The sequence below is a fragment of the Salmo trutta genome, chromosome 2 (assembly GCF_901001165.1).
Source record: "Salmo trutta chromosome 2, fSalTru1.1, whole genome shotgun sequence".
In the NCBI taxonomy this organism is placed as follows: domain Eukaryota; kingdom Metazoa; phylum Chordata; class Actinopteri; order Salmoniformes; family Salmonidae; genus Salmo; species Salmo trutta.
This window is the reverse complement of record NC_042958.1, coordinates 9,580,084-9,603,332: the sequence shown is the minus strand read 5'-3', so window position 1 is coordinate 9,603,332 and position 23,249 is coordinate 9,580,084. Positions and strand designations below refer to the sequence as shown.

The 23,249-nt window shown below is 47.0% G+C and overlaps 1 protein-coding gene across 6 annotated transcripts in view; it reads right to left on the bottom strand.

Moving 5' to 3' along the window:
• The window catches only part of LOC115150117 (receptor-type tyrosine-protein phosphatase mu), a 303,522-nt gene that overhangs the window by 169,820 nt on the left and 110,453 nt on the right, over positions 1-23,249 (bottom strand). For all 6 annotated transcript variants that reach the window (XM_029693071.1, XM_029693087.1, XM_029693079.1 and 3 more), the window contains one exon: positions 14,525-14,818. In XM_029693071.1, coding sequence (XP_029548931.1) covers positions 14,525-14,818 — 294 coding nt within the window. The remainder of the gene's footprint in view (positions 1-14,524; positions 14,819-23,249) is intronic.

The window sequence follows — 23,249 nt, the reverse complement described above, 5'->3', positions numbered from 1 at the left end:
GGTCCATCGCATTTTCAAGTCTACTGATGGGTTTCTCACAAAAATGTTTATATTTTGTAGCGAGTGAGCCCACTCTGGTATGTGTATAGGAGTTAGCCCACTCTAGTATGTGTATAGGAGTGAGCCCACTCTGGTATGTGTATAGGAGTGAGCCCACTCTGGTCTTGGTGCCTGTGTTCTAGTCAACAGCTGGCAGATGCAGTGTGGGTATAGCATACATGATGAGATCCTTATGGACAAAAGAGCAAGATATTATTTATTTGTCAAACAGCAGCCAAGCATCGATGATCATGTCACGAGAATAAACCCTTCAATACTTATTGGTAAGGAGCATCAAGCTCATACTGTGCACTTTCACCACCCTGTGAAGTTCATCATAACTTATTTCATCTGTGAGCTAATAAACTGCTTTCCCAACGAGTTGTAGCAGGAGGACCACACAACACCATGCGACTCCAAATGTACTTTGATATGATGGTTATTATATCAATATTTGCACATAAAAGCATTTCACTGACATTTCTCGCATAATTAAATTTACCGACCAAAAGATCCCACCTTGTGTAGCATATTTGTTTTGTCGACATTTGGAAAGTTTACCATCAAATTTCCATCACCCACACTTCCCCCACCCTACACATTTTGACATTTACATTTTAGTCATTTAGCAGACACACTTATCTAGAGCGACTTACAGTAGTGAGTGCATACATTAGTTTGTACTGGTCCCCCGTAGGAATGGAACCCACAACCCTGGTGTTGCAAGCACCATGCTCTACCAACTGAACCACACGGGACCTCACCTACCCATGTCACCCACACTTCCCCCACCTCTTTTTCCTTCCCATGTTCTCCTCCTTTCTCCCCCATCTAGTTTACTCTCATCTTCTCCCCATTATACATCTTCCTCAAGTTAAAGTCTCTCACTCGCTCTACTTCGCCACCATTTTAAATCCAGTCACCTTTATGTGAGGTAATTGCCTATAATGATGAGATTGACTAAAGCACAGCAGATGCACCGCAATAGTTAAGGTCATCTGCATGTTAGGATGACTTGGCTTGTCTTATCTGTCCCAGCACTAAAACTTGGCTCTTCCAGATAGGGTCCACTAAGAGATCTCTCTTCTCTGCTAACGACCAAGATTGAAAAACTGGGCAAAACACAATGTCTGTCCATGATTGATTTACTCCTGAGGAGGTTGTTGATAAACTATTGCACCTGTTTAATTAGCGGGATAATTGTGTGCTGTTTGTTTGTAGCCCAGAGGGGTGCCTTGCGAATAGCGCTAATCTTTCCTTCGCTCCATTAGAGGAGAAGCTCCAACCCCCCCCGCCCCTGGTGGGATGTGGTACGCGCCAAGACAATGCTTCAGGTGCAGCCTGGACTTCTGGCTCCTCTGCTTACCCAGCGCTATGTGAGGAGATGAATGGGGGGTAAACAACGCCACACGGCGCGCTAATGAATTTAGCATTAGCCACCTAATGAGATAGCAGCTAATGTAGCCTCCAAACAAGCAGCAGCCCCTCCAGTTAAGAGCAGCTAGCTGTGAGACGCCTCAGAAAACAGCGGGGGAGTTTCTCTACCTTAGATGCTGATGATTAAGTAGCACTGTGTTTGACTGGAATTGAATAAAAATAGGCATAAAACATGGCTCTTTCGGGTAGGAAACAATAACTGAAAATCTGAATGGGAGGCTGACCTAATTGTTTTTGTATGAAAATCTATAATGAATAGTGATATGTCTAATGGTATTGGTCAGGAGGTGTGGAGTGAAGAATCAATTCAGAATTCTTCTAACGAAAATAGTCACTGATTGAAAATGTAATTTGATTGAAATTGAGCTGCTTTGTCAGGGCGACTTCAGCTCAATTAAAAACAGCAGAACTGCTCTGAGAACAGTGATTATAGAGGAGGTACAAGCCAGGGAACAACCCTCCTCTGAAACCCATAGCAGCTCAGAGGTGGTCAGGTCCTTCAGATAGATACACTGTTCATCCACCACAAGACAGGAGTGATTTTGAGATGAAAAATGTAGGGCCATCAATAACCTGTGTCACCCCTGGGTCAGTCCGCCTCCCCCTCTCCGGGTCAGTCCGCCTCCCCCTCTCCGGGTCAGTCCGCCTCACACACAGCCAGGAAGCAATATGCCTCCTCCCCAATCCCAACAGAACTGAAACTGAAAACATGTGATGTCTCGTCAAACGGTTACCAAACCACAGAGACACAAATACGATTTCCATCATATATACCCACCAAGCCTCACATACCAAGCTCTAAACATATTCAGCACCACTACTCATGATCATGACAGTCTAGATCTAGAATAGACAATACTGCATATGTATGCTGATAGATCGTGTGTTAAAAGCCAGCGGTATGCATTTACAGTGAAGCACTGGTCACCCAGAGCTCCTGCTACAGGGAGAGCGGAGACAGGACCCACTGGTCACCCAGAGCTCCTGCTACAGGGAGAGCGGAGACAGGACCCACTGGTCACCCAGAGCTCCTGCTACAGGGAGAGCGGAGACAGGACCCACTGGTCACCCAGAGCTTCTGCTACAGGGAGAGCGGAGACAGGACCCACTGGTCACCCAGAGCTCCTGCTACAGGGAGAGCGGAGACAGGACCCACTGGTCACCCAGAGCTCCTGCTACAGGGAGAGCGGAGACAGGACCCACTGGTCACCCAGAGCTCCTGCTACAGGGAGAGCGGAGACAGGACCCACTGGTCACCCAGAGCTCCTGCTACAGGGAGAGCGGAGACAGGACCCACTGGTCACCCAGAGCTCCTGCTACAGGGAGAGCGGAGACAGGACCCACTGGTCACCCAGAGCTCCTGCTACAGGGAGAGCGGAGACAGGACCCACTGGTCACCCAGAGCTCCTGCTACAGGGAGAGCGGAGACAGGACCCACTGGTCACCCAGAGCTCCTGCTACAGGGAGAGCGGAGACAGGACCCACTGGTCACCCAGAGCTCCTGCTACAGGGAGAGCGGAGACAGGACCCACTGGTCACCCAGAGCTCCTGCTACAGGGAGAGCGGAGACAGGACCCACTGGTCACCCAGAGCTCCTGCTACAGGGAGAGCGGAGACAGGACCCACTGGTCACCCAGAGCTCCTGCTACAGGGAGAGCGGAGACAGGACCCACTGGTCACCCAGAGCTCCTGCTACAGGGAGAGTGGAGACAGGACCCACTGCAAAAAACGGGTCGAATCAAAGTTGTTTCCACATCATTTCAATCGGCAAAAATCCACGTGATAAGGTTGAATCAACACAGAAAACTGATTGTATTTGCAAAACGTAATCAACATACGGGCATCAACATAGAGAGGCGGACTGACCCAGAGAGGGGGGAGGCGGACTGACCCAGAGAGGGGGAGGCGGACTGACCCAGGGGTGACACAGGTTATTGATGGCCCTACATTTTTCATCTCTTTTTATTTACCCAACGTTTAACCTAAATCCAATGACATGGTGACATTTTAGGTCGGTTTCACGTTGAATTCACATTAGTTGACAACTCAAACAAAAGTAAATCAAAACTAGACATTGAACTGACGTCTGTGCCCAGTGAGCAAATTCCTTTCCTCTCCTGCAGACAACACAGGCTCTCTCACATTTCTGTCATGGCCTTTCAATTTCCTGTTGATTCAAACTCACTATTCCAGAGGGCTTACTCTGCTCCATGACTCCCAGTAGTCACCCAGGCCCAGGCCCAGAGCCAGGCCCAGACCCAGGCCCAGACCCCGGGGGAAATAAAGCGGTGTGTGTGGAGGGTGGATGGACAGACAGACTGTTAAAGCCCCTAAGGCCAGATGGGTGGAACGTGAGCTCCATCCATGAGAATGTAACTCAGACATTCGCATGGATCACATTAGTATGTTGAGTATGACCGTGTAGTTTTTGACAGTAAATACAAGTTTATTTCAATTTGTAGTATGTACCTACTATCTAACGGCTACTATCTAACGGCTAGTACTTCCGGCGCCGACAAAGATGGCCGCCTCGCTTCGCGTTCCTAGGAAACTATGCAGTATTTTGCTTTTTTATGTGTTATTTCTTACATTGTTACCCCAGGTAATCTTAGGTTTTACTACATACAGTCGGGAGGAACTATTGGATATGAGAGCAACGTCAACTCACCAACATTACAACCAGAAATACGACTTTCCCGAAGCGGATCCTCTGTTTGGCCCACCACCCAGGACAATGGATCAGATCCCAGCCAGCGAGCCAAAACAACGGCGCCGCAGAAGAAGGGGCAGACGGAGCAGTCTTCTGGTCAGGCTCCATAGACAGGCACATCGCGCACCGCTCCCGAGCATACTACTCGCCAATGTCCAGTCTCTTGACAACAAGGTAGACGAAATCCGAGCAAGGGTAGCATTCCAGAGAGACATCCGAGACGGTAACGTTCTTTGTTTCACGGAAACATGGCTCACTCGAGACACGCTATCTGAGTCGGTACAGCCACCTGGTTTCTTCATGCATCGCGCCGACAGAAACAAGCATCTCTCTGGTAAGAAGAAGGGCGGGGGTGTATGCCTTATGATTAACGAGACATGGTGTGATCATAACAACATACAGGAACTCAAGTCATTTTGTTCACCTGACTTAGAATTCCTCACTATCAAATGCCGACCGCATTATCTACCAAGAAAATTCTCTTTGATTATAATCACAGCCGTGTATATCCCCACCCAAGCAGACACATCGACGGCCCTGAAAGAACTTCATTGGACTCTATGTAAACTGGAAACCACATATCCTGAGGCTGCATTTATTGTAGCCGGGGATTTTAACAAGGCTAATCTGAAAACAAGGCTCCCCAAATTCTATCAGCATATCGGTTGTGCTACCAGGGCAGGCAAAACCCTAGACCACTGTTATCATGATGTGCTTTGAGAGACTAGTCAAGGACCATATCACCTCCACCCTACCTGACACCCTAGACCCACTCCAATTTGCTTACCGCCCCAATAGGTCCACAGACGACGCAATCGCCATCACACTGCCCTAACCCATCTGGACAAGAGGAATACCTATGTAAAAATGCTGCTCATCGATTACAGCTCAGCATTTATCACCATAGTACCCTACAAAATCGTCATTAAGCATGAGACCCTGGGTCCCGACCCCGCCCTGTGCAACTGGGTCCTGGACTTCCTGACGGGCCGCCCCCAGGTGGTGAGGGTAGGTAACAACATTCCACCCCGCTGATCCTCAACACTGGGTCCCCACAAGGGTGCGTTCTCAGCCCTCTCCTGTACTCCCTGTTCATCCACGACTGCGTGGCCATGCACGCATCCAACTCAATCATCAAGTTTGCAGACGACACTACAGTGGTAAGCTTGATTACCAACAACGACGAGACGGCCTACAGGGAGGAGGTGAGGGCCCTCGGAGTGTGGTGTCAGGAAAATAACCTCGCACTCAATGTTAACAAAACAAAAGAGATGATCGTGGACTTCAGGAAACAGCAGAGGGAGCAGCCCCCTATCTACATTGACGGGACAGTAGTGGAGAGGGTGGAGAGTTAAGTTCCTCGGCGTACACATCACGGACAAACTGAAATGGTCCACCCACACAGACAGCATGGTGAAGAAGGCGCAGCAGCGCGTCTTCAACCTCAGGAGGCTGAAGAAACTCGGCTTGTCACCAAAAACACTCAAACTTTTACAGACGCACAATCGAGAGCATCCTGTCGGGCTGTATCACCGCCTGGTACGGCAGCTGCTCCGCCCATAACCGGAAGGCTCTCCAGAGGGTAGTGAGGTCTGCACAACGCATCACCGGGTGCAAACTACCTGCCCTCCAGGACACCTACACCACCCGATGTCACAGGAAGGCCAAAAAGATCATCAAGGACAGCAACCACCCGAGCCACTGCCTGTTCACCCTGCTAACATCCAGAAGGCGAGGTCAGTACAGGTGCATCAAAGCTGGAACCGAGAGACTGAAAAACAGCTTCTATCTCAAGGCCATCAGACTGTTAAACAGCCATCACTAACATTGAGTGGCTGCTGCCAACATACTGACTCAACTCAAGCCACTTTAATAAAGGGAAAATGTATGTAATCAATTTATCACTTGCCACTTTATATTAGATAATGTTTACATAACCTACATTATTCATCTCATATGTATATACTGTACGCTATATCATCTACTGCATCTTGATGTATTAGATGTATCACTAGCCACTTTAAACAATGTCACTTTATATAATGTTTTCATAACCTACATTACTGATCTCATATGTATATACTGTACTCTATGCCATCCTGATGTAATGTATCACTAGACACCTTAAACAATGCTGCTTTATATGTTTTCATACCCTACAATACTCATCTCATATGTATATACTGTACTCCACACCATCTATTAGATCTTGCCTACGCCGTTCGGCCATCACTCATTTATATATTTTTATGTACATATTCGTATTCATTCCTTTACACTTGTGTGTATAAGGTAGTTGTTGTGGAATTGGTAGATTACTTGTTAGATATTACTGCATGGTCAGAACTAGAAGCACAAGCATTTCGTTACACTTGCATTAACACCTGCTAACCATGTGACAAATACATCTAACGGCTACCATCTAACGGCTACCATCTAACGGCTACCATCTAACGGCTACCATCTAACGGCTACCATCTAACCATCTAACGGCTACCATCTAACCATCTAACGGCTACCATCTAACGGCTACCATCTAACCATCTAATGGCTACCATCTAACGGCTACCATCTAACGGCTACCATCTAACGGCTACCATCTAACGGCTACCATCTAACGGCTACCATCTAACCATCTAACGGCTACCATCTAACGGCTACCATCTAACGGCTACCATCTAACGGCTACCATCTAACGGCTACCATCTAACGGCTACCATCTAACCATCTAACGGCTACCATCTAACGGCTACCATCTAACGGCTACCATCTAACGGCTACCATCTAACGGCTACCATCTAACCATCTAACGGCTACCATCTAACCATCTAACGGCTACCATCTAACGGCTACCATCTAACGGCTACCATCTAACGGCTACCATCTAACGGCTACCATCTAACCATCTAACGGCTACCATCTAACCATCTAACGGCTACCATCTAACCATCTAACGGCTACCATCTAACGGCTACCATCTAACGGCTACCATCTAACGGCTACCATCTAACGGCTACCATCTAACCATCTAACCATCTAACGGCTACCATCTAACGGCTACCATCTAACGGCTACCATCTAACGGCTACCATCTAACGGCTACCATCTAACGGCTACCATCTAACTATCTAATGGCTACCATCTAACGGCTACCATCTAACGGCTACCATCTAACGGCTACCATCTGACCATCTAACGGCTACCATCTAACGGCTACCATCTAACCATCTAACATCTAACCATCTAACGGCTACCATCTAACGGCTACCATCTAACGGCTAACATCTAACGGCTAACATCTAACGGCTACCATCTAACGGCTACCATCTAACGGCTACCATCTAGCCATCTAACGGCTACCATCTAACCATCTAACGGCTACCATCTAACCATCTAACAGCTACCATCTAACCATCTAACGGCTACCATCTAACAGCTACCATCTAACCATCTAATGGCTACCATCTAACAGCTACCATCTAACCATCTAACGGCTACCATCTAATGGCTACCATCTAACGGCTACCATCTAACCATCTAACGGCTACCATCTAACCATCTAACGGCTACCATCTAACAGCTACCATCTAACGGCTACCATCTAACCATCTAACGGCTACCATCTAACGGCTACCATCTAACAGCTACCATCTAACGGCTACCATCTAACGGCTACCACCTAACGGCTACCATCTAACCATCTAACGGCTACCATCTAACGGCTACCATCTAACGGCTACCATCTAACGGCTACCATCTAACGGCTACCATCTAACGGCTACCATCTAACGGCTACCATCTAACGGCTACCATCTAACAGCTACCATCTAACGGCTACCATCTAACAGCTACCATCTAACAGCTACCATCTAACCATCTAACGGCTACCATCTAACAGCTACCATCTAACAGCTACCATCTAACCATCTAACGGCTACCATCTAACGGCTACCATCTAACGGCTACCATCTAACCATCTAACAGCGACCATCTAACGGCTACCATCTAACGGCTACCATCTAACGGCTACCATCTAACGGCTACCATCTAACCATCTAACGGCTACCATCTAACCATCTAACGGCTACCATCTAACATTCTAACAGCTACCATCTAACGGCTACCATCTAACGGCTACCATCTAACGGCTACCATCTAACGGCTACCATCTAACAGCTACCATCTAACAGCTACCATCTAACAGCTACCATCTAACAGCTACCATCTAACAGCTACCATCTAACCATCTAACGGCTACCATCTAACAGCTACCATCTAACAGCTACCATCTAACAGCTACCATCTAACGGCTACCATCTAACGGCTACCATCTAACGGCTACCATCTAACCATCTAACGGCTACCATCTAACGGCTACCATCTATCCATCTAACGGCTACCATCTATCCATCTAACGGCTACCATCTATCCATCTAACGGCTACCATCTAACCATCTAACGGCTACCATCTAACGGCTACCATCTAACGGCTACCATCTAACCATCTAACAGCTACCATCTAACGGCTACCATCTATCCATCTAACGGCTACCATCTAACCATCTAACGGCTACCATCTAACGGCTACCATCTAACAGCTACCATCTAACAGCTACCATCTAACAGCTACCATCTAACCATCTAACGGCTACCATCTAACGGCTACCATCTAATGGCTACCATCTAACCATCTAACGGCTACCATCTAACGGCTACCATCTAACGGCTACCATCTAACGGCTACCATCTAACGGCTACCATCTAACGGCTACCATCTAACGGCTACCATCTAACGGCTACCATCTAACAGCTACCATCTAACCATCTAACGGCTACCATCTATCCATCTAACAGCTACCATCTAACCATCTAACGGCTACCATCTAACGGCTACCATCTAACGGCTACCATCTAACCATCTAACAGCTACCATCTAACAGCTACCATCTAACAACTACCATCTAACAACTACCATCTAACGGCTACCATCTAACAGCTACCATCTAACCATCTAACGGCTACCATCTAACGGCTACCATCTATCCATCTAACGGCTACCATCTATCCATCTAACGGCTACCATCTAACCATCTAACGGCTACCATCTAACGGCTACCATCTAACGGCTACCATCTAACCATCTAACAGCTACCATCTAACGGCTACCATCTATCCATCTAACGGCTACCATCTAACCATCTAACGGCTACCATCTAACGGCTACCATCTAACGGCTACCATCTAACGGCTACCATCTAACGGCTACCATCTAACAGCTACCATCTAACAGCTACCATCTAACAGCTACCATCTAACAGCTACCATCTAACCATCTAACGGCTACCATCTAACGGCTACCATCTAACGGCTACCATCTAACGGCTACCATCTATCCATCTAACAGCTACCATCTAACCATCTAACGGCTACCATCTAACGGCTACCATCTAACCATCTAACGGCTACCATCTAACGGTTACCATCTAACCATCTAACAGCTACCATCTAACGGCTACCATCTAACGGCTACCATCTAACGGCTACCATCTAACCACCTAACGGCTACCATCTAACAGCTACCATCTAACGGCTACCATCTAACAGCTACCATCTAACGGCTACCATCTAACAGCTACCATCTAACGGCTACCATCTAATGGCTACCACCTAACAGCTACCATCTAACCATCTAACGGCTACCATCTAACGGCTACCATCTAACGGCTACCATCTAACGGCTACCATCTAACGGCTACCATCTAACGGCTACCATCTAACGGCTACCATCTAACCATCTAACGGCTACCATCTAACGGCTACCATCTAACGGCTACCATCTAACGGCTACCATCTATCCATCTAACGGCTACCATCTAACCATCTAACGGCTACCATCTTTTTTATTTATTTTTTATTTATTTCACCTTTATTTAACCAGGTAGGCAAGTTGAGAACAAGTTCTCATTTACAATTGCGACCTGGCCAAGATAAAGCAAAGCAGTTCGACAACATACAACAACACAGAGTTACACATGGAGTAAACAACATACAGTCAATAATACAGTAGAGAAAAAAAAACAAAAAAAAAACGGCTACCATCTAACGGCTACCAGCTACCATCTAACAGCTACCATCTAACCATCTAACGGCTACCGGCTACCATCTAACAGCTACCATCTAACGGCTACCATCTAACGGCTACCATCTAACGGCTACCATCTAACGGCTACCATCTAACGGCTACCATCTAATGGCTACCATCTAACGGCTACCATCTAAGCCAAACGACACCGCTGGTCCTGCTCACACTGCCCTACCCTGTGCTTTGACCTCTTTCTCCCCTCTCTCTCCAGATGAAATCTCGCGTCTCGTGACGGCCGGCCGCCCAACAACCTGCCCACTTGACCCTATCCCCTCCTCTCTTCTCCAGACCATTTCCGGAGACCTTCTCCCCTACCTCACCTCGCTCATCAACTCATCCTTGACCGCTGGCTACGTCCCTTCCGTCTTCAAGAGAGCGAGAGTTGCACCCCTTCTTAAAAAACCTACACTCGATCCCTCCGATATCAACAACTACAGACCAGTATCCCTTCTTTCTTTTCTCTCCAAAACTCTTGAACGGGCCGTCCTTGGCCAGCTCTCCTGCTATCTCTCTCAGAATGACATTCTTGATCCTAATCAGTCAGGTTTCAAGACTGGGCATTCAACTGAGACTGCTCCTCTGTGTCACGGAGGCTCTCCGCACTGCTAAAGCTAACTCTCTCTCCTCTGCTCTCATCCTTCTAGACCTATCTGCTGCCTTTGATACTGTGAACCATCAGATCCTCCTCTCCACCCTCTCCGAGCTGGGCATCTCCGGCGCGGCCCACGCTTGGATTGCGTCCTACCTGACAGGTCGCTCCTACCAGGTGGCGTGGCGAGAATCTGTCTCCGCACCACGTGCTCTCAACACTGGTGTCCCCCAGGGCTCTGTTCTAGGCCCTCTCCTATTCTCACTATACACCAAGTCACTTGGCTCGGTCATATCCTCACATGGTCTCTCCAATCATTGCTACGCAGACGACACACAATTAATCTTCTCCTTTCCCCCTTCTGATCACCAGGTGGCGAATCGCATCTCTGCATGTCTGGCAGACATATCAGTGTGGATGACGGCTCACCACCTCAAGCTGAACCTCGGCAAGACGGAGCTGCTCTTCCTCCCGGGGAAGGACTGCCCGTTCCATGATCTCACCATCATGGTTGACAACTCCCTTGTGTCCTCCTCCCAGAGTGCTAGGAACCTTGGCGTGACCCTGGACAACACCCTGTCGTTCTCCACTAACATCAAGGCGGTGACCCGATCCTGTAGGTTCATGCTCTACAACATTCGCAGAGTACGACCCTGCCTCACACAGGAAGCGGCGCAGGTCCTAGTCCAGGCACTTGTCATCTCCCGTCTGGATTACTGCAACTCGCTGTTGGCTGGGCTCCCTGCCTGTGCCATTAAACCCCTACAACTCATCCAGAACGCCGCAGCCCGTCTGGTGTTCAACCTTCCCAAGTTCTCTCACGTCACCCCGCTCCTCCGCTCTCTCCACTGGCTTCCAGTTGAAGCTCGCATCCGCTACAAGTCCATGGTGCTTGCCTACGGAGCTGTGAGGGGAAAGGCACCTCCGTACCTTCAGGCTCTGATCAGGCCCTACACCCAAACAAGGGCACTGCGTTCATCCACCTCTGGCCTGCTCGCCTCCCTACCTCTGAGGAAGCACAGTTCCCGATTTGTAAGTCGCTCTGGATAAGAGCGTCTGCTAAATGACTTAAATGTAAATGTAAATCTAACGGCTACCATCTAACCATCTAACGGCTACCATCTAACAGCTACCATCTAACAGCTACTACAGCGGTTCCTCCTTTAAAAGTTGGAAGATTATGCTGCGGGACTTAGAGGTAATTTGTGGTTTAGTAAGGTACCCTGCGTCACCACTTCATTGCTCCAGACCAGCGCAAGTGGGAGTCAGATCACTGATTATGCTTTTGGGTCCTACTGTGTCTCTAACTGACAATGAATGGGCGACATAAACCTAAATAGAAACTGATAATTGTGCACGACTTCAGTATTACTTACTAAAATTGTTGTTATACTAAGGTTTTTGTTATTTTATTTTGTTAGGATTATTTTGCTCTTACTGTAGTAGTGTAGGCCACTCCCGACCAGTCACATTGTACAGCGCCTGAGTGGTGCCACAGTCTAAGACACTGCAATGTGTTGCTACAGATGCTGGTTCAATACCCATGCCGGCCTTGACTGGGAGACCCATGAGATGACTGTATGTTCTTGGTTTTTCTCCCTCTAAAAACATAAATAAATCATTCTAAATAACAAACTGGCTTTATATATAAATTAGTGATAATGTCTCACCCCATGATCAAGAATGTCCTTTTTCCCTCGCTCATTTTACGTTATTTGACAATGAAATCATCTCCAAAATATTTGAGGGTCATTGCACTAATAATGGCGCTGACTAGGGAAACGTTCCCGCTGTTCTTAGTGCCAGTCTGCACGTTAAAACTATAACAGTGTAAATAATAATGGCATCTTTATGCTTTCATTAATAAAAAAAATGCTAAAAATACTCTTTCAAAATGCAGATGTTTATTTGGTTATGGATCCATAACGAATTACTATGGGAATAAATATCACTGAATTACAGAAATATTGGAAGAAAGTTGTCTAATGAAGGTAAACAAATTGTTGCTTACTGGAAAATAGTCTTTCAACCATTTGGTCATGTTGCGCCATTATGGCTATTAGCAGGGCTATATTTTGGCCTTTATGGGCGGTGCACAATTGGCCCAGCATTTTGGCCCTCTCCCTCTAAAAACAGAAATACATTTTTTGTCCTTTACAAATATTATTTTGGCCTTTTCAGATTACACTCGCTCAGTTTCGTTTTTTGAAAACTAAATAACCTACAATATCGTCATATCGTCATATATTATCAAGTTCATGACACAATCACACATAAAGCCGAGTGACACTCATTCATGGCTTTGGATCAAAATAAATAAGTACCAACATTGTTTCTGATAGTCTTTAATAAATAAATGTTTTGGTTATCCTGACCTGGACACCATGTACAGTATTATAATAGCCCATTATGGGCTATTAGCAGGACAATATACCTTTACCAACACCTCTCTGTATTTTGCTACTTTGTGGATGGGGGCTCCCGCAGTGCAAAATGCGTTGCTACAGATGCAGGTTCGATACCCGTGCCGGCCGCCACCGGGAGACCCATGAGGTGGCTATTGGTTTAGAATCTTCCAATCCTCTATATGCAATTATTGGCGCAGAGTCACGTCATATTTTTTCGATATACTGTAGTCCTACCGTAGGCGACATGAGTCTCACTAATGTTGAGTAATGTGCTGTTAAGTGGTGGTGGTCTTATTTATTTAAAGAGCATATTGAAGTTAGAAGCAATATCATCGAATGAGCGTTACACCGAAGCCTGTACTCTGGAGCGGGATCGATTTGGAGGTGGAGGGTCCGTCATGGTCTGGGACGGTGTGTCACAGAGTCATTGGACTGAGCTTGTTGTCATTTCAGGCAATCTCAATGCTGTGCGCGTTACAGGGAAGACATCCTCCTCCCTCATGTAGTACCCTTCCTGCAGGCTCATCCTGACATGACCCTCCAGAATGACAATGCCACCAGCCATACTGCTCGTTCTGTGCGTGATTTCCTGCAAGACAGGAATGTCAGTGTTTTGCCATGACCAGCGAAGAGCCCAGATCTCAATTCCATTAAGCACGTCTGGGACCTGTTGGATCGGAGGGTGAGGGCTAGGGCCATTCCCCCCCAGAAATGTCCGGGAACTTGCAGGTGCTTTGGAAGAAGAGTGGGGTAACATCTCACAGCAAGAACTGGCAAATCTGGTGCAGTCCATGGTGAGGAGATGCACTGCAGTGCTTAATGCAGCTGGTGGCCACACCAGATACTGACTGTTATTTTTCATTTTGACCCCCCCCCCCCTCCCTTTGTTCAGGGACACATTATTCCATTTCTGTTAGTCATATGTCTGTGGAACTTGTTCAGTTTATGTCTCAGTTGTTGAATCTTGTTATGTTCATACAAATATTTACACATTTCTTGCTGAAAGTTTGCTGAAAATAAACACAGTTGACAGTCAGAGGACGTTTCTTTTTGTGCTGAGTTTATCTAACCGCTAGTATGTAACCGCTAATATGTAACTGTACAACATCGTACTGTATACATGGAAAAGGGCCTTCTGCCACTCCCATGGTGTGTGTGTGTGTGTGCGCGCACGCATCCCTGCACATCTTGGGACTCACCGGCACACTTGGTCTTGGCCCTCAGGGGAGGTCCTGGGGCCCCCGTTCCTCCGTCCAGGGGGCGGGTGAGCAGAACACTGATCTCGTACTCCGTGTCGGGGTCCAGGTGGCCGATCTTATGCGTGGTCTTGTCCACGGGCTGGTTGTCAATGAGGCTGCCCGCCACCGTGCGGTACTCTACCTCCCGCTCCACGATGGGCCCGTCGCCGTTGATGGAGTTGGCGTTGAGCTGGATCCACAGGTAGGTGGCGCCCACAGCGGTAAGCTGGGGCGGAGCGATGGGCACAGGGGGTTCTGGGGGACAAGAGGAAGAGATGAGCATTAGATAAGAAGTCTTAAATAGTAATTTGAATTGCTGGACAAATACTGTGAGTTTACCTACCAAATGTTAATTCTTTATAATATAATATCTATTTTATCCCCAGAGACACTTTATATTCACTCCCTATGGGCTTTTAGTCATACGGTCCAGGAACTGATATAACGTCAATGTTATATTGCAAAATATCTGTTCTGTTTCTTGATGATTAATTTTGACTCTGCAATACAAGAGATGGCAAAAAGCTCTCTGCGCTAAACCTGCAGTCAACGTAGAGAAACACTAAAACTATGCAAATACTACTGGTTCACTCTGCAAACAGAGCAGAACAGAGAGAATTCTCAATTACACCCAACGTGAGTCTGCAGAGAAATAGAATGCATGTTCGCATGATATCGGCGGCTTAAATCTTAAGTAGGAGCAATTAAGTGATTGTGGTGGCGGTGCCTCACACAAAGCCAGGAGTTCCGGGCTGAGGTGGAGAGCACGGTGAAAAAAGGGGAGATCCGAACCGAGGTAATGAGTTAAACCAATTAATTTCCCGACCTTCGCTGGTAGAACAGCTAACCTGAATCCATTACTCATCACTCCCACCGGTCCTGCTCTCTTTCTCCCGGTGACCTATTTCAACAATCTCCCTCTCCTCTACCCAGCGCTCTCTGTCTTCCTGAAGAGACCTCTGAGGAGGATACATTGTACCAAAGTCAGTCTATCGTGTTCAATCGCCAACAATAAGACCATGAGCCAATTCCTGTCCATTGAGGGTGAATGTTTTTTCTCTGTCAGGGTGTTTTCAGTGCCGGGTCTAAGGAGTGGCTGACCCAACTTCCATGGACGTGTGACGTCAGCGTCTTAGGTCTAAACACAGCCCAGCGTTGGCCTTTGAAGTTTGATATGGCCCCTCTTTCACTCACTGATCTTGCGTGAGTGTCTCACACAAATGGGACTGTCAACCCCCCCACCCACACACACTCAGTGTGTGTGACTGAGCCTATAGTTAGTACTTACCCTGATGATAGCTTGTACGACAGGCCAGCCAGGTGTCATGGTGAGACCAAGTCTGGCAACTCGGATGCATTTACTACCTGACTAGATAAGACTTGGATTTCAGTGACTAATGTGAAGATTTGATCTCAGAGAGACTGAACAGTCTAGTTGAGTTATCCAGATTTCCTTTCCTATAACACAGTTCTTTATACAGGAAGTGCATATGAGGAGTGAGGACATACACCTTTAGTTTACTGAATATACAGTATATTAGGATGTTGCTTTCATACAATACATCACGATTTACAGGAGTTCTCCGGTGGGAAGAAAAACAGGACCTCGGAGCGCTTTGTCGCCTTCGGAGGTGTGTGTAGTTCACACACAAACACACACACCATGGCCTCTGATATCGATCAGAACCAGTGAGAACACCAATTACTGGTTAAGTAATGGCTCATCTGTCTTCCTGTCAGCCTGGCCTCATAACGTGTGACTTTTCCGTGAGATGGAAAAGACAGAATGTCTGCCCAGGGGCTGTATGTATCAAGCCTTCCACAATAGCAGTGCTGATCTAGGACCATTTGTAACTTTTAGATTGAAATGAATGAGATGGACAAGGGGACCTGATCCTAGATCTTCACTGCCACTATGAGACGCTGTGTGAAATACGGCCCTAAACCTCTGTAATGTGTCCACTGGGGTTGACGTCTGACTCTGGACTGTGTTTTATAGACTTCAGATATATTATACACACTGGAGTCAATGGAAGTGTCATTATTGGAAACCCTCCAAGGAAACTAGGTAACGATATTGAGCTACTGAAAATAGTTCTGTGTTATTGTTGTGGGTCGTGTGGTGGCATCGGTCAAGCTAAATTCTCTCTCGTTCTCCCTCTTGATACCCTCCTCCCCCCTCTCTCCCATTCTCTTCCCTCTCACTAGATGGTGTCTGCTCAGTTGCCCCAGGAGTTACCCAGCAGTCTCTGGGCCGCTCTCACAGCATGTGACAGACCAGACAGACGTCATGGCCGCCCACTTGTTGACCCTCCCTGCATCTCATACCCCTCCCTCTTCCCTTTTCCCTGTTACCACCACTCTATAGGTTTCATACCTGGGTTTACATAGTGTTTCTTTCCTTCCATTGAGCCTGCCTAGAATGCCAGCGGTGTTTGCACTTTAAGTACTATTGTGTTGGTCCCATTGCGGCAGTCCCCAGACAAACACACACAAACACATTTGAATACAGGTTTGTTACATTTAGACCAAGGGTAGCTAGGCAACTAGATTCAGCAGCGGGCCGATATTTGTCGGAGCAAGTGGTCGGGTGCCGGGAAATTATTCTAATCATTTATACACTGCAAATTGTCCACAACTAAGACCAGAAAGAGATCGTATTTTAAAATAAAAATGATTTCATACCTTGACTACGCTTTTATTTTTGGGAATACTTGGGAACAGATTTAGAAAATGTCAACCAATTGCTGAATTCCTGGTGATTTTATCATTTTTCCACAACCATCACTTTAAAAAAAGAATTTCAACCCCTGATAGAGTATAGATGTACAATTCATTCTATTTTGATGATAGAGACCAGCCACTCAGACAATGGTTATCTAGATGATTTAACCGTCTTTCTTTAGCAGTCAAGACAGCTGTCCTGATCCCTGGGGTACTGACTGATTTAACTTCTTTGGGAACAGGGGGCAGTATTGAGTAGCTTGGATGAATAAGGTGCCCAGAGTAAACTGCCTGCTACTCAGGCCCAGAAGCTAAGATGTGCATATTATTAGTAGATTTGGATAGAAAACACTCTGAAGTTTCTAAAACTGTTTGAATGATGTCTGTGAGTATAACAGAACTCATATGGAAGGCGAAAACCTGAGAAAAATCCAACCAGGAAGTGGGAAATCTGAGGTTTGTAGTTTTTCAAGTGATTGCCTATCCAATATACAGTGTAAATTTGGTCAGTTCGCACTTCCTAAGGCTTCCACTAGATGTCAACAGTCTTTAGAAGTTGTTTCAGACTTCTATTGTGAAAGGGGAGCGAATAAGAGCACTCTAAGCAGATGGCCCAGGTGAAAGCCTTTAGTTTAGTCACGCGCACAGCCGTGGGCACGAGCTCCGTTCCCTTTCATTTCTAAAGACAAAGGAATTGTCTGGTTGGAATATTATTGGAGATTTATGATAAAAAACATCCTAAAGATTGATTCTATACATCGTTTGACGTGTTTCTACAAACTGTAATGGAACTTTTTTGACTTTTCATCTGGACTTAGTGCCCGCGCCTTGTGCATTTGGAATAGTGAACTAAACGTGCGAACAAAAAGGAGGTATTTGGACATAAAGATTAACTTTATCGAACAAAACAAACATTTATTGTGGAACTGGGATTCCTGGGAGTGCATTCCGATGAAGATCAAAGGTAAGTGAATATTTATAACACTATTTAGTGACTTTTGTTGACTCCACAACATGGCGGTCCGGAGCGAGCAGTCGCACTTCGCTTCGCTCCACAGGTAATATTACACTTCTTTACATTACAACGGTTTGGTTTGTTTGATCTGAACAATTTTTTCTTAGCTATCAAAGATAATTGTGTAGTTTAGAGTAATTAGAGTAATTATCGAGGCCAGCTATTTTTTCGTCCTCCTAACACTGCTGGCTGCTAGCTGCTAGCTAGTCAACACCACTAGCTAGCCAACCGCTACCGACTAGTAGCACTGTAGAAACTATTACATTACAACGGAACGACTTGATTAGTGTAGTGTTAGTTAGCTAGCTACATAGCTGTCTTTGTCATAGCTTGATAATTGTGTAGTTTAGTAATAGCTAGGTTAGCTAGCCAGCTATTTCCGTCCCCCGCGACGCCATTGTTCCATACCCAGGCAACTATTACCGACGAGCAGCATTGTAGAAACTAAATACGTTACAAAGGAACGTCTTGATTAGTGTTATGTTAGCTAGTTACAAAGTTGCTTTTGTATAATAGCCAACCTCTACCGACTAGCAGCACTGTAGAAACTATTACATTACAACGGAACGATTTGACTAGTGCATTGTTAGCTAGCTAGCTACATAGCTGTCTTTGTCATAGCTTGATAATTGTGTAGTTTAGTAATTATCGAGGATAGCTAGGTTAGCTAGGTTAGCTAGCCAGCTATTTCCGTCCCCCGCGACGCCATTGTTCCATACCCAGCCAACTATTACCGACGAGCAGCATTGTAGAAACTAAATACATTACAAAGGAACGTCTTGATTAGTGTTATGTTATGTTAGCTAGCTACAAAGTTGCTTTTGTATAATAGCCAACCTCTACCGACTAGCAGCACTGGATAAACTATTACATTACAACTGAACTACTTGATTAGTGTAGTGTTGTGTTAGTTAGCTAGCATTTTCATCATTTTAGTCAATAAGATTTTCGCAACGTAAGCTTAACTTTCTGAACATTCGAGACGTGTAGTACACTTGTCATTCCAATCTCCTTTGCATTAGCGTAGCCTCTTCTGTAGCTTGTCAACTATGTGTCTGGCTATCCCTGTTCTCTCCCCTCTGCACAGGCCATACAAACGCTTCACACCGCGTGGCCGCTGCCACTCTAACCTGGTGGTCCCAGCGCGCACGACCCACGTGGAGTTCCAGGTCTCCGGCAGCCTCTGGAACTGCCGGTCTGCGGCCAACAAGGCTGAGTTCATCTCAGCCTATGCTACCCTCCAGTCCCTAGACTTCCTGGCGCTGACGGAAACATGGATTACCACAGATAACACTGCTACTCCTACTGCTCTCTCCTCGTCTGCCTACGTGTTCTCGCATACCCCTAGAGCATCGAGCCAGCGGGGTGGTGGCACTGGAATCCTCATCTCTCCCAAGTGGACATTTTCTCTTTCTCCCCTGACCCATCTGTCTATCTCCTCATTTGAATTCCATGCTGTCACAGTTACCAGCCCTTTCAAGCTTAACATCCTTATCATTTATCGCCCTCCAGGTTCCCTTGGAGAGTTCATCAATGAGCTTGATGCCTTGATAAGTTCCTTCCCTGAGGATGGCTCACCTCTCACAGTTCTGGGTGACTTTAACCTCCCCACGTCTACCTTTGACTCATTCCTCTCTGCCTCCTTCCTTCCACTCCTCTCCTCCTTTGACCTCACCCTCTCACCTTCCCCCCCTACTCACAAGGCAGGCAATACGCTTGACCTCATCTTTACTAGATGCTGTTCTTCCACTAATCTCATTGCAACTCCCCTCCAAGTCTCCGACCACTACCTTGTATCCTTTACCCTCTCGCTCTCATCCAACACTTCTCACTCTGCCCCTACTCGGATGGTATTGCGCCGCCCCAACCTTCGCTCTCTCACTCCCGCTACTCTCTCCTCTTCCATCCTATCATCTCTTCCCTCTGCTCAAACCTTCTCCAACCTATCTCCTGATTCTGCCTCCTCAACCCTCCTCTCCTCCCTTTCTGCATCCTTCGATTTTCTCTGTCCCCTATCCTCCAGGCCGGCTCGGTCCTCCACTCCTGCGCCGTGGCTCGACGACTCACTGCGAGCTCACAGAACAGGGCTTGGGCAGCCGAGCGGAAATGGAGGAAAACTCGCCTCCCTGCGGACCTGGCATCCTTTCACGCCCTCCTCTCTACATTTTCCTCTTCTGTCTCTGCTGCTAAAGCCACTTTCTACCACTCTAAATTCCAAGCATCTGCCTATAACCCTAGGAAGCTCTTTGCTACCTTCTCCTCCCTCCTGAATCCTCCTCCCCCTCCCCCCCTCCTCTCTCTCTGCGGATGACTTCGTCAACCATTTTGAAAAGAAGGCTGATGACATCCGATCCTCGTTTGCTAAGCCAAATGACACCGCTGGTCCTGCTCACACTGCCCTACCCTGTGCTTTGACCTCTTTCTCCCCTCTCTCTCCAGATGAAATCTCGCGTCTCGTGACGGCCGGCCGCCCAACAACCTGCCCACTTGACCCTATCCCCTCCTCTCTTCTCCAGACCATTTCCGGAGACCTTCTCCCCTACCTCACCTCGCTCATCAACTCATCCTTGACCGCTGGCTACGTCCCTTCCGTCTTCAAGAGAGCGAGAGTTGCACCCCTTCTGAAAAAACCTACACTCGATCCCTCCAATATCAACAACTACAGACCAGTATCCCTTCTTTCTTTTCTCTCCAAAACTCTTGAACGTGCCGTCCTTGGCCAGCTCTCCTGCTATCTCTCTCAGAATGACCTTCTTGATCCTAATCAGTCAGGTTTCAAGACTGGGCATTCAACTGAGACTGCTCTTCTCTGTGTCACGGAGGCTCTCCGCACTGCTAAAGCTAACTCTCTCTCATCCTTCTAGACCCATCTGCTGCCTTTGATACCGTGAACCATCAGATCCTCCTCTCCACCCTCTCCGAGCTGGACATCTCCGGCGCGGCCCACGCTTGGATTGCGTCCTACCTGACAGGTCGCTCCTACCAGGTGGCGTGGCGAGAATCTGTCTCCGCACCACGTGCTCTCACCACTGGTGTCCCCCAGGGCTCTGTTCTAGGCCCTCTCCTATTCTCACTATACACCAAGTCACTTGGCTCGGTCATATCCTCACATGGTCTCTCCAATCATTGCTACGCAGACGACACACAATTAATCTTCTCCTTTCCCCCTTCTGATAACCAGGTGGCGAATCGCATCTCTGCATGTCTGGCAGACATATCAGTGTGGATGACGGCTCACCACCTCAAGCTGAACCTCGGCAAGACGGAGCTGCTCCTCCTCCCAGGGAAGGACTGCCCGTTCCATGATCTCGCCATCACGGTTGACAACTCCCTTGTGTCCTCCTCCCAGAGTGCTAAGAACCTTAGCGTGACCCTGGACAACACCCTGTCGTTCTCCACTAACATCAAGGCGGTGACCCGATCCTGTAGGTTCATGCTCTACAACATTCGCAGAGTACGACCCTGCCTCACACAGGAAGCGGCGCAGGTCCTGGTCCAGGCACTTGTCATCTCCCGTCTGGATTACTGCAACTCGCTGTTGGCTGGGCTCCCTGCCTGTGCCATTAAACCCCTACAACTCATCCAGAACGCCGCAGCCCGTCTGGTGTTCAACCTTCCCAAGTTCTCTCACGTCACCCCGCTCCTCCGCTCTCTCTACTGGCTTCCAGTTGAAGCTCGCATCCGCTACAAGTCCATGGTGCTTGCCTACGGAGCTGTGAGGGGAACGGCACCTCTGTACCTTCAGGCTCTGATCAGGCCCTACACCCAAACAAGGGCACTGCGTTCATCCACCTCTGGCCTGCTCGCCTCCCTACCTCTGAGGAAGCACAGCTCCCGCTCAGCCCAGTCAAAACTGTTCGCTGCTCTGGCACCCCAATGGTGGAACAAGCTCCCTCACGACGCCAGGACAGCGGAGTCAATCACCACCTTCCGGAGACACCTGAAACCCCACCTCTTTAAGGAATACCTGGGATAGGATAAAGTAATCCTTCTACCCCCCCCCCCCCAAAAGATTTAGATGCACTATTGTAAAGTGGTTTTTACACTGGATATCTTAAGGTGAATGCACCAATTTGTAAGTCGCTCTGGATAAGAGCGTCTGCTAAATGACTTAAATGTAAAATGTAAATGTATCTGTATGACTTGTTTTGGTGGCTGAGTGCTGTACTCAGATTATCGCATGTTGTGCTTTCACCGTAAAGCTTTTTTGAAATCTGACACAGCGGTTGCATTAAGGACAAGTATATCTATAATCCTATGTATAACACTTGTATCTTTCATCAAAGTTTATGATGAGTATTTCTGTAAATTGATGTGACTCTCTGAAAAATCATCGGATGTTTTGTAGGCAAAACATTACTGAACATAACGCGCCAATGTAAACTGAGATTTTTTTATATAAATATGAACTTTATCTAACAAAACATACATGTATTGTGTAACATGAAGTCCTATGAGTGCCACCTGATGAAGATCATCAAAGGTTAGTGATTCATTTTCTCTCTATTTCTGCGACTCCTCTCTTTGGCTGGAAAATGGCTGTATGTTTTTTTGTGACTAGGCGCTGACCTAACATAATCGTATGGTATGCTTTTGCCGTAGAGCCTTTTTGAAATCAGACACTGTGGCTGGATTAACAAGAAGTTTATCTTTAAAATTGTGTATAATTTCGGATGAAAAGTGTGCCCAGAGTCAACTGCCTAATACTCAGGCCAAGAGTCAAATATTTGCATATTATTAGTAGATTTGGATAGAAAACACTCTGAAGTTTCTAAAACTGTTTGAATGATATCTGTGAGTCTAACAGAACTCATGGCAGGCAAAAACCTGAGAAAAATCCAACCAGGAAGTGTGGAAATCTGAGAATTGTAGTTCTTCTTTTGAATCCCTATCGAAACTACAGTGTTTGTGGGTCACGTTGCACTTTCTAAGGCTTCCATTGGATGT